This window comes from Protobothrops mucrosquamatus, unplaced genomic scaffold (genome assembly GCF_001527695.2).
Source record: "Protobothrops mucrosquamatus isolate PMUCROS unplaced genomic scaffold, P.Mucros_1.0 scaffold8, whole genome shotgun sequence".
Classification (NCBI taxonomy): Eukaryota; Metazoa; Chordata; class Lepidosauria; order Squamata; family Viperidae; genus Protobothrops; species Protobothrops mucrosquamatus.
The window spans coordinates 1465365-1481867 of record NW_015386395.1 but is presented as its reverse complement, the minus strand read 5'-3'; the positions used below and the strand labels follow the sequence as shown (position 1 = coordinate 1481867).

General features: G+C 43.5%; 1 protein-coding gene across 2 annotated transcripts in view; it reads left to right on the top strand.

Annotated features, from left to right (window-relative positions):
- Positions 1 to 16503, top strand: part of LOC107282454 (serine/threonine-protein kinase BRSK2) — a 59130-nt gene that overhangs the window by 37734 nt on the left and 4893 nt on the right. For both annotated transcript variants that reach the window (XM_015810230.1, XM_029283013.1), the window contains exons 7-17: positions 51 to 119; positions 2565 to 2711; positions 3855 to 3886; positions 5727 to 5891; positions 6314 to 6411; positions 8653 to 8803; positions 10301 to 10361; positions 14033 to 14240; positions 15310 to 15358; positions 15697 to 15820; positions 16014 to 16194. In XM_015810230.1, coding sequence (XP_015665716.1) covers positions 51 to 119; positions 2565 to 2711; positions 3855 to 3886; positions 5727 to 5891; positions 6314 to 6411; positions 8653 to 8803; positions 10301 to 10361; positions 14033 to 14240; positions 15310 to 15358; positions 15697 to 15820; positions 16014 to 16194 — 1285 coding nt within the window. The remainder of the gene's footprint in view (positions 1 to 50; positions 120 to 2564; positions 2712 to 3854; positions 3887 to 5726; positions 5892 to 6313; positions 6412 to 8652; positions 8804 to 10300; positions 10362 to 14032; positions 14241 to 15309; positions 15359 to 15696; positions 15821 to 16013; positions 16195 to 16503) is intronic.

Below are 16503 nucleotides of genomic sequence, written 5' to 3'. Positions count from 1 at the left end.
CCTCCCCAAACCAATTATCAATCTCCCAATCTCTGCTTCTTGCTCTTTAGGGGGAAAAGTATGACGGACGTCGCGCAGACATGTGGAGTTGTGGTGTCATCCTCTTCGCCCTCCTGGTGGTAAGCTTGTCCCAAGAATTTTTGCTTACTCTTGGCAGGGATCATTTAACACCCACACACCCCATTTAGTTCTACTGTCTTCTGCCCAAGGGATCCATTTAGACCAGGGGTGGGGAACTGTGGCCCTTTTATGACTTGTGGACTTCAACTCCCAGAATTCCTGAGCCAGCCACAAAGGGGCCATAATTCCCCTCCTCTGATTTAGACTAACATTTTTATATTTCATAAACAAACATTGAAATGCAAACTTGCATAAGGAGGGGAGACAAATAATAGGACAAGTTAAAAAATGTCCTCCCCAAATTACCATAAATATAAAACAAAAGTTTCCTCCAACTTTTTCAGTACAAAGATAATAATACAACAACCTTTCTCTGATTTAAATTATTCAATATTTAAACAATCTTAAAATGCTAACAGTCAACATTCTAGAAAACCAATATTCATATTATATATTCTTCTCCTAATTTTAACCTAACTGTGAGAGGGATCTAGAAGTCCTAATGGACAATCATTTAAGTATGAGCCAGCAGTGTGCTGCAGCTGCCAAAAAAACCAGTGCAGTCCTTGGCTGCATCCACTGAGGGATAGTATCAAGGTCATGTGAAGTGTTAATATCGCATATACTACACTGATAAGGCCATACTTGGAATATTGCATCCAGTTTTGATTACCATGATACAAAAAAGATGTTGAAACTCTACAAAGAGTGTAGAGAAGAGCAACAAAGATGATTAAGGGACTGGAGGCTAAAACATATGATGAATGGTTGCAGGAACTGGTTATGTCTGGTCTAACAAAGATGAGGACAAGGAGTGACTTGATAGCAGTCTTCCAATATTTGAGGGGCTGTCAAATATTGACAGAAGAGGGGGTTGACCTATTCTCCAAAACTCTTGAGGGCAGGACAAGAAGTATAGGATGAAAACTTATCAAAGAGACATCCAAGCTAGAACTAAAGAGAAATTTCCTGACAGTGGAAATGGCTTGCCTCCAGAAGTTGTGGGTGCTCCATCACTGGCGGTTTCTAAGAAGAGACTGGACAGCCATTTGTCTGGAATGGTATAGGCCATGGTCTCCTGCTTGAGCAGGGGGTTGGACTAGAAGACCTCCAAGGTCCCTTCCAACTCTGAATAACCATATATTTTTAATTAACCACAATATTTCTCTAGTCAAATCTGATTTAATCCTCAAATTCCAAAGTTGATTTTTCTCTTTATCGTGTAAGAAATCTCAACTGTGGTCTCCAAAGCGCAAGGCAAGGGCAACCCGTTTGACTCCTGAGGCAAGACGTCCAACTGTGTGCATTATTTTTATTAACTGGTTGAGGCAAACCAAATCAATTACCTCAATTACCTGAGACTGGATGATCTCTAATACTGTGGCAGTATGTTGTCACTGAGAATATATATGCTACTTCAGGCTGCCATAGAAAATCACAAGAGAGATAATACTGGTACTTCTCGATTTACCAGTTCATTTTGTGATCGTTCGAAATTATGGCACTGAAAAAAGTGACTTGTGACCATTTTTCACACTTATGACCGCTGCAGCATCCCGATGGTGGCGGGATTAAAATTCAAGTGCTTGTCAATAGACTCATAGTTATGACGGTTGCACTGTCGTGGGGTCACATGATCCCCTTTTGTATCCTTCTGACAAGCAAAGTCAATGGGGAAACCGGATTTACTTAACAACCTTATTAATTTAACAACCGCAGTGATTCAGTTAACAATTGTGGCAAAGGTCATAAAATGGGGCAAAATTCACTTACCAAATGTCTCGCTAAGCAACATAAATTTTGGGCTCTGTTGTAGTAAGTCGAGGACAACCTGCTATAGTTATAACTTTTATTATTATTATTATTATTATTTATTAGATTTATAAACTGGCCAATTCCCAATGATTCTGATGATTGTCCTGAGAATATTTGACACGAGGGAGATGGCAATGAAAGGAAGAAAGATTAATGAAGGAGATGAGGGCAAAAGGACCAATGTTGCACACCTTCATGTTTAAACAGTGTTTGGCTTTTACAGGTAGTCCTTGACTTATGACCAAATCAAGGCAGTTGTTAAGTGAGCCGTGCCTGTTTCGATGACCATTTTTTGCCATGACTGTGAAGCAAATCACTGCAGTTGTTAAGTGAATCACATGGTCATTACGCAAATTTGATCCCCCCCACCCCTCATGACTTTGCTTGTAAAAGCCAGCTGGGAAGGTCTCAAACGGTGATCACATGACCTTACTATGCTGCACCCATTGTAAATACATGCCAGTCGCCAAATGCCTGAATTTTGATTACACGACCGCGGTTGTAACTTCAAACAAAGGGTTGTACGTCAGGGACTACCTTGTAATGTTAACCCAAGGAATTCCTGCAAAACTGTAAATCTGAAGAAGCTTCTGTGGTGTCTTCATTTCTTTCACCCTTTTCTCCTGCAGGGGGCGCTACCCTTTGATGATGACAACCTACGGCAGCTGTTGGAAAAAGTGAAACGTGGGATTTTTCACATGCCCCATTTCATTCCGCCAGACTGTCAAAATCTCCTGCGGGGCATGATTGAGGTGGAGCCAGAGAAACGTCTCAGTGTGAGTCATCCTATCGTTCCCAAGACTGGAGGAATGGAGGAAGGAGCATGCTGGGATGCTGGGGTGGAAAAAGGATGGAGGGTCCTGGATAGCACCATTTCAGATTACAAGAGGAGTTGCCCCCTGGGGAGGGGTCACTCTTGAATATAAAGAATGATAGTGGCTGTCATAAATTTCTATGAAACAATGGGAATGAAATGGGATGGGATGGAATAGAATAGAATAGAATAGAATATTCTTTATTGGCCAAGTGTGATTGAACACACAAGGAATTTGAGAAGATTTGGGTTAGAATTCTTCCATGATAGAGTCGATTTTCATACGATCTGGTTGGCTCGAAATTTAATTAGGATTTGATTGAAACAATTATGTGTAGGTAATATTGTTCTAGAACAGATGTCCTCAACCTTTCTAGGTTGGCAGCCCGGAGGGAAAGGAAGGGGCAGGTATGGGACCGCCTGCATGCATGCAACGCAAACGGGGGCGGAGCGAGTGCGTGCATGACATTGGAGCGGGGCTAGCGCCCACACAATGCTGGAGACGGGGCTAGTACCTGCACGACACTAGGGGTGGGGCTAGCACCCATGAGGCACTCGAGGCAGGGCTACCACCCACACGAATCTCGGGCCGGCGCAAGCGCCCATGCAACACTAACGCCCACATGGCATTCACAGCACTGCTAGCGCAAGTGGTGGTGGGGAGTGCGCACACACACATGTGAGCACTGGCCAGCCATTCATGTGGCCTGGTGGCCAACAGGCCACGGCCGGGTAGTGGGCCAAGGCCCACAGGTTGGGGACCCCTGTTCTAGAACATCCTCTCGTAATGCAAAAATTATAATTTGGTGGCATCTTTTGGAAAGGCCAAAAGAGATTTTTAAGGTGCCATCTCCAAGATGAGCAATTCTGCCCCACAGGCTATATTTCTGCCCCTGGCTTTTGAAAACAAATCTGTTTTAAGATTCAGTTAATGCTTATGTTTATTTTACTGTATATACTGAATGTCTGAAGATATTCTTAACACATGTTTTAATGATGAGTGATAGCAATGGATAGGGCAGTCATAGTTTGTAACTTTTTTAAAATTAATGTTTGGGAAAAGGACCCTAACGTTGGTTTATTTTTCTCCATGCGGTGGCTTTAGCTGGAACAGATTCAGAAACACCCGTGGTTCTTGTGAGTATTTCCAGATTGTATTCGATTTCCAGCTGATTCTCTTTTTCCCTTGTTTGAGGAGGTCTTGGAGATGGCAACCACCCCTCTTCAACCAGCCGCCTGCTAACTCGCCGAGGTCCCACGTGGCCGGATGCATCCCAGCACGGCTGGTTTCCCTCCCCCCTGTCCCATCCTTCCTGACCTCGCATGCTCTCCTTTTCCCAGGCACGACCCACTGCATCGCCTCCTCAGCTGTCAGCCGTCTGTCCAGCTCAGAGGCGGCTTCTCTGAACTTCTGGTGGCGGGCTGCGGAGCCCCAGAGTGCACCGGTCAAGGGGCCAGCAGGCTGTGGATACTGACAGACACTGTTGGCCCCCATGCGCTCGCTGGCCTCTGTGTGGGGGGCCCGATGGTGTCAGGCAGCAGCCGCCCCAGCCCCTGCCTCACCTTGCCCTGCGACAATGGCACCCCAGCCCTACCTCACCTTGCCTCGCCTCACCCCGCAGGACGAGCCTCCTGCCCACTGCCCCACCTGCCAGAGACCCCCTGGATCTCACCGAACCCTGCCCACAGGCATCCCTCCCCACGAGCAACATCGAGGTGACCACGCCCACCTTGGCCACATCCACCCAGTCTGCCATGACCACCACAGCCATGACCCACCCAGTGTGCCACGCATACCCGGCACCCGGTGATAAATAAGTGGGTTTGGGGTTGCAGTTTGGGCACTCAGTCTCTAAAAGGTTCGCCATCACTGTCATAGGTCAAGGACTACCTGCAGTTACTGTATATTTATTTAGCTATATGTGAGCCCTAATGATTCTAAAACATTACTATAGAATTTAAAAAATGGGTTTTCAATAGATCATGTGTTTACGAAAAGTCTACTAAACAATATATAGACTGTTATGATCTTATATAATTATTAACCATTGTAAAAAAATGTACCAAGGGTGCAGACATGGTCCCACAACCACAATCTTTGGCAACTTTGCTGTGCTGCATAGATGTTACTCAATTTTTCCACTAAAACATATCTCTTGGGAAGAATGTAATTCAGGAGCAGGGCTTCTGATTCCAGTCTCTTACATCAGAAGTCTGCAACCTTGACAACTTTAAAACTTGTGGACTTCAGCTCCCAGAATTCCTCAGCCAGCTATGCTTACATGTCTTACATGACCGGTTAAGCCTCAAACCCGGAAGAGTTAAAATAATTAATGCTTAAAATAGTTAAAGGTTTCTTATGTTGCTGCTACTTCTATATGCAGATTTGGATTACTTTTATAGAAAAGCAAGTTACAAATATTGGGGCTGAATCAGTAAACCAAACCTATTTATCTCTATTTATTAAACAAATTTATATAGATGCTCAATTCACACATAGTGACTTTGGGCAGTGTGCATAACATTTAAAATTGGCAATTTAACTCCACCCCTTGTGACAAAAATAGAATCAAACAAGCTACTTGATTGCCTCCAAATGATAGAACTATGTCTTCAAGGCCTTGCAGAAAAGAAACAAGGTGGGGGCCAATCCTATCTCTGAGGAAATATTGTTCCAAAGGGAGGAAGTCACCACAGAGAAGGCCCTTTTCCTAGGTCCCACCAGATGGACTTCCTTAATAGTTGGAACCCATAACATGCCCTTGCCTTTCTGTTCTGGTGGGTTGGTTAGTGGTAAGACTGGGTAGATGGCAAAGATATATCTTATTTCCAAATCTTTATGAACTTTATGTTGAGAAATCAAGTCATTCTTGCTAATGGCTTTTGCCAAAGGTCTTCATTCTCTTATCCCATTCCTCAAGATTTTAATGGGGAAGCATCTTCCTTCATCTGATTTACACACTACTTCTTCTTCCAGAGGAGGGAAGAATGAACCGGAACCAGAACAACCGATCCCTCGGAAGGTAGCAATACGACGGATTCAGTCAGTCAGTGAGCTGGACCCTGACGTGTTGGATAGCATGCACTCGTTGGGCTGTTTCCGTGATAAGAACAAGCTAAAGCAAGAGCTGCAGAACGAAGGGTGAGGACCTGTTACTTTAAAGTTTGCTCCTTGTGCTGAGGAGATGCATTGTTCTAAGTCCTTTTTGTGGCATTTTAAAAAGGTGATTTGAACTCTTATTGGAGGAACTCTGCTTCTGTAGAGAAGCTGGGATAATCATCTCACCATTGTAGTTCCCATGATTGAAAAAACTTGCAGTGCAATTCAGATGGATGTGTTATAGGGTGTCTGAAAGCGTCTAATGAAGGAGGAAATAGAATTGAGGTTTGGTTTGTGATAGAAATAGAAATAGAAAAGGCGGGAAAGATGGGAGAAGAGGCTAGTTAGGAAACATGTGCAAATAGTTGGGGGAGAAAAAATGGACTGTTTCTTTTCTATAGACAGGTGATTAAATCCATTTTTATTTTAAGCATACGCCCTCATTTTTCCGATCTCCATTTCAGAGAAAATCAGGAGAAAATGATTTATTACCTTCTACTTGACCGCAAAGAGAGATATCCCAGCTGTGAGGACGAGGACCTGCCTCCACGCAATGATGTTGGTGAGATTTTGGGGAAACCTTTCTCCAAGTATTTCATCAGGGCCAGAAAAAGAGCGGAGCAGTGATGGTGATGACTGCTGATCACTCAAGGCAGTGTTTCTCAACCCTGGCCACTTCAAGACAGGTGGACTTCAACTTCCAGAATTCCCCAGCCAGCATGGCTGACTGAGGAACTCTGGGAGTTGAAGTCCACCTGTCTTCAAGTGGCCAAGGTTGAGAAACACTTAAAGGGATGGCAAGCATTTCTAAGGTTCTTCTTCCCTCAATATTTCATCCGACTAATATGGAGGAAACAAGAAAGATGAGACCAGCAAGTAAATACACGTCAACATACCTCTGGTTAAAGCTCTGCTGTTTGTAGACGTCTTCTGCCCCTATAAAGATAAACTTTGACTTACAACCATTTGTTTAGTGACTGTTCAAAGCTACAGTAGCACTGAAACAAAGTGACTTAAAACCCTGTCTGTCAGACTGGCCCCCAACTTGCTCCCTAGGAAAGAATGACCCTTGACTACATAGGTGCTAAAGGTACTTTTACTAGAGGTGTTGAATGCAGTATGAGTGAGGCGAGCTCTGAAGAAAAATATCCTGAAAATCATATCTTGAAAGCAATCCCCAATGTCCAAAACCCTCCCCCTCCCCGGGAGAGCAGTTCAATCAGATCTTGTTCCAATGTTTTGGGAATTTGGTGCCTCCAGGTGCCACAGCACATTCCTTTCCCAGGGCTGGTGTTCTTGAAGGCAAGAAATATGACTTGGTTTAGCACCTTTGGTCCATACTCCCCAATTTCCCACAAGATTCTTTCACACCTCCAGCACTCTTCCCCTCCCATGTGCCCCCCTCCCCCCTGGTTATGGTAATCGCTAACGAAAGAAGACGAAGATAGGCAGCTGACACTGTCCTTGCACTTAAAATTGTTGCAGCATCTCCAGAGTCATGTGATCAAAATTAGACATTTGGCAAACCTGCATGTGTTTACAACAGTGGCCCTGTGCTGGGGTCATGTGATTACCATTTGTGAACACGGATCCAGTTAGCATGTTTGAAATGGGTAGATTTAATTTGGATTTTTGAATCAATTAGAAGAAGCTGCCCCTGCGCCCGTGCAACAGCATCTAGATTGATTCACAGGCACAGATGAAATCATCTTGAACTCAATCTCCAAATTCAACATTTCCAGACTCCTAGTATCTCATTCTCATTCCCAAATTCTTTTCTCTTGCTCTTTCAAAACAATGGTAGTGCATTCATGGCTGGATAAATGGGTGGGCCATTTGGAGCTAGCTCCCTCTCCTGTGGCACACTTTGGGAAGTGTGTGAGCGTGAACCAAACAGGCGGCCAAATTACAGGTAGTCCTTGACTTGTGACCACAAGGGAGCCCAGAATTTATGTTGCTAATTGAGAAGTTTGTTAGGTGAGTTTTGCCCAATTTTACGATCTTCCTTATCACATTTGTTCAGTGAATCCCTGCAGTTGTTAAGTTAGTAACATGGTTGTTAACTGACTCTGGCTTCCCTGTTGACTTTGCTTATCAGAAAGTCACAAAAGATAATCGTATGACTCCAGGACACCGCAACCATCATAAAATATGAACCAGTTGTCAAGTATCTGAATGTAAATCATGTGACCATGGGGATGCTGCAACGGACATAAGTGTGAAAAATGGTGATAAGTCACTTTTTCAGTGCTGTTGTAACTTTGAACGGTCACTAAATGAACAGTTGGAAGTCAGGGACTACCTATACAACTTTGCCTTAGCATTGTAGTCTCCTGGCTAACATAATATCACCATATGCTAAATAAATAGATATACATACAAGCAACAGTTATAAATCATAAGATACAATCATAAAACATATGATACAACCAACAAAGTGATAGTCATAAGATGCCAATAGAAGCAGGTAATAGGAAAGATGAGAAGGATAATAGTAATACAGTCCTACTACATGATTAGATATCCTTAGGCATAAGACAGTGCTGTGGGAGTTAGGTGTTCAACAGAGTGATGGATGGGGGGGAAAAACCTCTTTGTGTCCAGTTGTTTTGGCATGCAATGCCCTACAGTGGCATCCTGAGGGGAGAAGTTGAAATAGCTTTTGTCCAGGATATGGTGGATGGACATTAGGTTTAAAGGATTTATTATTCTGAGTGTGGAATGTCTCCTATATAAACACCAGCCTCCGAAGTTCACCCAGAATGGAAGACCTTATTGCATTCGTTTCCTTTCTATGTTTCAGACCCTCCTCGGAAGCGCGTTGACTCCCCTATGTTGAACCGACATGGGAAACGCCGACCTGAGCGGAAGTCCATGGAAGTCTTGAGCGTCACAGATGGTGGTTCTCCAGTCCCAGCCCGACGGGCCATAGAGATGGCACAACATAGTCAGAGGTGAGCTTGTGTCCAACTAAGTGTGTGCGTGAAAGAGGGGGAAAAGATCTTCAAATCTGGCATTTGGAGATTCTGTTGCCTTTCCAGTGTGCTTCCTGGCCATGGAAAATGGAACTTGCAAACATTTTAAGGGTTGGCTAATCTCTAAGGCTGTTCTAAGAATGATAATGTACCTTTAAGGTAAAGATTTCCCAAAATCAAAGTCAGTGCTTGATAACCTCAGGGACATATCCATGTAGCATTTTTGGCAACAGTATGGAAAAAAAACCCCACCACTGTCTTCTTCTGGGATTTTTCTTCAGCTTTTCAGATTAGCTTGCAGCTTTAGGATTTTCTGGTGTCTTCCATCTAGGTACCAATCAAGTTCGATTCTATTTAACCTTGGGGAGCTTGCCAGATACTGCCATCACTTCCTGGTTTTATTTATGTTGCTTCCATGGCAACAATATGGAAGTATGAGGTCTTTGGTGCTGTCTGAGCATGGTATTTGCTTGATGATGTCACTTAGTCAAGTCATGAAACATCTGCAAACAACAATCAACCTCAGAGAGCACTTAAGATTCCACAGTTCAGCCCTGATCTATATATAAATCTCTTCTATTGGAATATGGAAAGTAGTCCTTGACTTACAATTGAGCCCCCCTCCCCATTTCTGTTGCAAAGGGTGATCACATGATCCTGGGGCACTGCAACTGTCATAAATATGAGTCAGTTGCCAAGCGTCTGAATTTGGATCCCATGACCATGGGGATGCTGCAAAGTATGAAAAATGGTCATGTCACTTTTTCAGTGCCGTTGTAACTTTGGTGATTAAATGAACTGTTGTAAGTCGAGGACTGTCTGTAGTTTGTCACTGCTTTCTTTCACTACTTTTTCTGATGCCTTGTCTAGTCTAAATCACTGGCATATTTTGATAGTTTCTTACTGTGCAGGTTTTGATTGCTTGATAATGTCCCATCAAATCATTTTTTATTCTTAGTAACCACATAGACAGATTTTCTCCAGGACAGTCTGTCCCAACCTTCAAGTCTTCCATTGGGGCATCCATCACCATTGTTACTGAGTCCATCCACCTTCCCGCTGGTCGTTTTTTCTCTTTTCTTCCATCTTTCCTAGCATCAGTGACTTCTTCAGAGAGCTAGGTCTTGGCATAATGTATCCAAAATGCAGGCCTACTCTATATAAAATGAAATGTGTGTTGTGTGTTAAGTATATATATTGTGTAGCAAGAACAGCAATGATCACTAGTAGCGAACAGCGAAGAATTTCAGGATATATATTCTGAAATTCTTTGCTGTTCTTTGCTGGTAAGGTCCAAAGATTCTTATGTTTATTCATTTCTTTAAGGTATCTTTGATTGGGGAGGGTGAAAACTTTTCATAACACTATTTTAGACCAAAGTTTCATACGTATCCCATATTCTTCTCTGTTTCACCACCTTCTTCCTTCCAAGGCAGCACTAATCCTCATATATATCTTTACCCTCCACCCCCACAGGTCTCGATCTGTAAGTGGTGCCTCCACTGGCTTATCTTCTAGTCCCCTCAGTAGTCCCAGGGTGAGTATATGGGCTAGGCAAAAAATGGTATGTTGGTAAAAGGGATGGGTGGGTACAGCAAACAACTGCGGCAGAAGATGACAAAGACAATGGTGGATAAATTAAATATTAGGCTTCGGGAGGGAATGGAAGTTGGGGAAAATGATCCTTAGACTCACTAGTCTTTTTGACATCCCATCCTGCACTTGGTTCCAATTGCTGAAGTGCTGAGGACATTGTATTAGTTTTCCTGGCAGATGTGGTGTGTACTGTACAGTGCATGAATGATAGCCAGAAAATGCATCTGGAACAACTCACTTCCCACCCCATTTCCATAACTACATTTCCATGCTAGGGAAAAGCAACACCTGTTGACTTGCATTGGGGGAAGAGCTTTCAAAAGCACCTAGCATCCCTCTGTGGGAAAGGGGCAAGGTACAGAATAGGGAAGGAAGGGTGAGGTATATGTAGATCTCGGATGAGGAAAGTCAGAGATATATGCTTAAGCAGGGGGTAGGATTAAAGGGCAGGCCATTGCTCAAGGGTTTGGATTTATTTATTTATTCATTTAAACAATCTGTACATTGCTGATTTGCCAGTGGATAAGTTTATAATTAGTCTGGTTGGCAAGAGGCAAGAAAAGAAATTATAGCAATCTTTCTGGTGTTGAACTACACCAGAATGGGATTTTGGGAGTTATAGTTCCATATACTTGGAAAGGATTAAGCTGGGGAAAGAAGATTCATATCTGAGCAACCAAGGACATCTGCAGGATATAGTCAAAAACATGGTGGTGACCATAATGGTGTGATCAGAGCTTCACCAATTTTTTTAAACGTGCATTGCACATTAAAGCAGGTAGAGCTTCGACTGTACCATCTTGACTATTTTTAACCATAGCCTGCGGACGCTTTGTGAATAACCAGCTGGCCCCCAAATGCTTGCTTTTGGCTTGTTAGTAATAGCTGCAGTGTTGGGAAACCCAGATGAAGACTATCATGTAAAGGAAAAAGGGATTCACTTTTTCTCCATATCACCGTTCTTTCCTGCCCATAATTTATTCATTTATTCGTCAAATGTCTAAGGCCATCCAACTCCATAAAAGCTCTGGTGGTGTACAATAATAAAAGGAACGTCGGAATGATATAAAAAAAACCAAGAACAATACATGTCTGGAAACAACAATGAAACTCAACACCTGAGTACAAAACTTTCCCAGAAAAGGCCCACCACACATCCAACCCCTGGCCTGGAGGAAGCAGCAGGTTTTTAAAGTTTGCTTAGATGAGATTGAGGTAGTGGCTTTAGGGCTCTCTGGGAAGGCCCTGCTTCCTGGGTCCTGTCAGACAGCACTGTTTAAACAATGAGACCCGAAGCATTGGCAGAAACGACAGGAGGCAGATGGTCTTTTTTAACTAAAGGTTGCCGTCAGATAGCAGAGTCAGCAGAATCAACAGACAAGTCATTTGTAAACGGCTAGAAATCAAGCTGGTAAATGTCATGAACATTGCCAAAATATAAATTAGGGGTTGTTGGTCATAGAGCAGTCCAAAATTCCATGTATCAAGGAAATCAAATAGCAGAATGTTACTAGGGGAAAGCATGATGATTTATACCATTGAGTCAATCTGCTTCTCCCAGAAATACATCTTGCTTAATGTTAATTAATGCTGTCGCTCTTCTGTTCCACTGGAAACATATTAGAAAAAGTTCAGAATCTTTCCTCTTTTTTCCCCCATGCCCTGCACTGGATTCTGAATCTCTTGTCTGGCTCTCCTTGTGTCTTTGCTGTTGTAGATTTAGAGGCGTTTCAGATTATTCCTCTTTTGAGTCAGGCACTTTCCAGACAGAGCTGGAATCTCTTTTCTTACTGATAGTTGTTCCTGAGATTGTTACACATCCTGAACCTCTTCATTGTCACCCGATTTTTTTTCCACTGAGTCAGATTTGTGATCTATCCTGATCCAGATCAGCCCTGTTGGTACCGGTGTACAAATGGCAGTGTTCCTCCTGTTTTAACTGGGATAAGGATAGCATTGGAATGGTGGATTACTTCTGCATATGTACAAATATCTGTTATTTAGTAACCAAGCCCATGTGTACAGATAGTCCTTGCCTTATAACCACAGTTGGGACCAAAATTTCTGTTGCTAAGTAAGGTGGTTGTTACATGAGTTGCACCCAATTTTATGACCTTCCATTATTGTTAAGTGAATCATAGCAGCTGTTAAGTGAATCATGCAGTTGTTAAGTGAATCCAGCTTCCTCCATTGACTTTGCTTGTCAGAAGCCAGCTGGGAAGGATACAAATTATGATCATATAATGTCGGGATGCTGCAACTGTTGTAAATACAGTTTACAAATACAGTAAATACGGTTGCCAATTTTGATCACATGACCTTGGGGATGTTGTGTGTAAGTTCAGGGACTGGTTGAAGGTCACTTAGTGCCATTGGAACTTTGTACAGTCACTAAACAAATGGCTATAAGTCGAGGACTATCTGTACAATGGTCAACCATGCTTTTGTGTAATCTCTTGTAGCACCCAAAGTGTTAGTTTTATTACTAGCTAGAATTCAGCAATGAACCATGATTACCTCTGCAGTAGAAAACACAGCCTTTTAAGCAGATAATTATGCCATAAAATGTCAAGTACCCATCCTGCACTTAAACATTAGAAAGGTGCATTTTTATTACCAGCATAATGTATCTCTGGCAGTTGAGATCCCAGCAAATTTCTGCGTGCCACATAATAAAACCACACAGAAAAGACTGAATAGAGAAACTCCTAAGGGTGGTAGTGTTTCTTTATACGGTAACAGTTTGAGTTTTCAGATTTATCTGGGGAAAAGTTTAGAGTGGACAGTAGCTGCTCCGTAGGAAAAATGGCCAATTGGGAGAGGTTTTAGAAAGTTAGTCTTGCTGAAAGGCAAACTCAGTTTGGGAAACAAGTGATATAGAAAAAATTAAGTGGCAAAGTCTGGACCTGCTTCAGGGGACAATTATACATAGTTTTGTGGTGGAATCATGGATGTTGTCTTTGCCATAGCATGACTGACTGGATGAAGACATATAGACAAGGCAGGGTAGGTGAACAAAGAGCTTGAAGCAAGTTGATTCCTTAAAAAACGAGTAATATGTCCAAGCGACAGTAGGGGAAACTCAAAATCTGGGCCATGTTGTGAAACTCTGTTTGGGAGTAGACTATAAGATTGTCACCTGCCATTGCTCACTCCCATCTCACGGCTCTCCCCTCCTCACCTTTCTCCCCTCCCATTTCTCCCCACACCCAGAGCCCCATCTTCAGCTTCTCTCTCCCATCACCTCCCCCTGCCCCTGTGAAGACTCAGACGCTTCCTGCCAAGGGCAGCCCAGCAAGGGACGGGGCCCTCCAGAGTCGATGCTCCACCCCCTTCCCTCTGCCCCCCAACTCTCCACCCCTTCACCCACCCTCCTCTCCCCATTGCTTTTTCCCCTCTACTAAACCCCCACCCAAATCTGTGCTGCAGGTCACTCCCCACCCCTCCCCTCGGGGAAGCCCCCTCCCTACTCCGCTCGGCACTCCTGTGCACACGCCTAAAGAGAGCCCCAGCGGCACTCCCTGCGGGACGCCCCCCAGCAGTCNTCACCCACCCTCCTCTCCCCATTGCTTTTTCCCCTCTACTAAACCCCCACCCAAATCTGTGCTGCAGGTCACTCCCCACCCCTCCCCTCGGGGAAGCCCCCTCCCCACTCCGCTCGGCACTCCTGTGCACACGCCTAAAGAGAGCCCCAGCGGCACTCCCTGCGGGACGCCCCCCAGCAGTCCTGGTGTGGCCGGCGTGGCATGGAAAACTCGCTTGAACTCTATCAAGAACAGCTTCCTTGGTTCTCCACGCTTCCATCGTCGGAAACTGCAAGGTGAGTATATTGTACTTTCCCTGAGATGATAGGCGTGCGATGAATGTTTAATTGTATGCACCATATAATTACGGTAAATGTTAATTATAATTAACCATAACTTCTCAACTTGCATAAGGCAAGCCAAAACAGCCCATTCTATCTGGGGAAGTGCTGGAGGGTAAAGAGAAAGAGCTGCGTTGGAACTGAGTATGATTGTAGACCAGTGTTTCTCAGTTTTGAGCATTTTAAGATGTGTGGACTTCATGCTGGCTGGGGAACTCTGGGAATTGAAGCCCACACATCTTAAAAGGCCCCAGGTTGAGAAGCATTGCTGTGTAGATAGTGAAGAAGAAAGCCAGAAGTGCAACCAAGAGCACAGAAGTAGAGTTTGAATGAGGACTGCCTAAAATATGTATAAAGAATGTGTTAAATGAAGGAACGCAATGTTTAAAGTTAGGAAGTGGTACCTTGGCACTGTCTTTTGCCAAAATGGATACTAATTCATTTTGCTCAAGTACTATTTATAGAAGAGATGAAAAACTTTGGTGTCCCAACAGATGATGCTGAACTAAGTTCTGAGATGTCCTGGCCAGTGGGATGGGATGCAAAGAATTGTAATATATCGATATCTGATTTTGTATTAGTTAGAGAGCCTTACCAGGACTACCTGGAAATGCTTTTAAAAGAACCTTTTTTATGTCTGGAATATCTGGAATATCTGGATGTCTGGAAACTAATCAAGGAGAAATTTCCTGACAGTTAGAACAATTAACCAGTGGAACAACCTGCCTCCAGAAGTGTTGAACGCTCCAACACTGGATGTTTTTAAGAAGAGACTGGACAGCCATTTGTCCGAAATGGTATAGGGTTTCCTGCCTGAGCAGGGGGTTGGGCTAGAAGACCTTCAAGATCCTTTCCAACTCTGTTATTCTGTTGATCATTCTTCAAACAAGGATGGAAAAATAAAAGCAATTTCCTGTTTTATGCTTGGCATCTGGTAGCAAATGAGCTGCTTTGAAAAGTTGCAATTAGAAGGAAATGCGAGCAGGTTGTTTCCATTTAACACTTACTCTTTTTCTCCTTGCAGTTCCCACACCAGAAGAAATGTCTAGTCTTACACCAGAATCATCCCCTGAGTGAGTATTAGAAGAGACCAACAGGAGGAAAGAGAATTCAGTCATTTTTTTTCTTCCATTCATGGTTCTTACAAATGCTTTTCCAAATGACTATATTGTCCCAGAATTAATGAGCTTAATATGAGGAATCCAGATTTTTCCCTCTTTCCCATGAATGTACAATACCAACAATACATCGCAAGAATGCGTGTCTTTATAGTTTCAATGTATGGTAGGAGAAATACCTTGGTCACCTCCTGGGTACTTCTGACACTTTCAGTGGAGACAAGCTAAAACCTCTTCCAAGATTTCTTTCCCAACTGCCTCGCTTTCCTTGTTCTGCTTTTCTTCCCTTGCAGGCTTGCCAAGAAATCCTGGTTTGGAAATTTTATCAACTTAGACAAAGAAGAACAAATTTTTGTGGTCATCAAAGACAAACCCCTGAGTTCCATCAAGGCTGATATTGTACACGCCTTCCTCTCAGTAAGGGCTCAGCTGGAAGAAAAGGAGAGGGCTGGGATAGATTCTGAAAAATTAAATGGAGCTGGTTGGTAGGATGAGGTCCTGTTGATGCTGAGGGCCGAAGGGTGGAGCAGGCTAGAGTAAACAGGACACTAAAAGGAAGATCTTTTCCATTCGATGTCTATGGCTTGACATTGCTTACCTTCACCTACAGATCCCCAGCCTGAGTCACAGCGTTATATCCCAAACAAGCTTTCGGGCCGAATACAAATCATCGGGTGGGCCCTCCGTCTTCCAAAAACCTGTCAAGTTCCAAGTTGACATCAGCTACTCCGAGGGGGGAGAGGCACACAAGGACAGTGGGATCTACTCAGTCACCTTCACCCTCATCTCAGGTGCGTAGCCAGAAGTCCCACCCTCCCACCTGGAGTCACCTTTAGGAGCCATAATGTTTATTGGACTTTACAAACATTCACGTTTTGCAGTTCCGATTAAAAGCAAACAAAGCCAAAAGAAGCAGATTCCACGTTTGTGTGTGTGTGTGTGTGATGTACATTGTGCTTTTTGGGTTTAAGTTCACAATTTTTTAGCCCTTACAGAGGAGATTAAGTAGTGTGAAGTGAGCAGTAATCTCAAAAGGCAAAATATTGCACCTTCTCTAACTTCTGAGAAGATTCTTCCCCCCCCCCCCCCCCCCCCCCCCC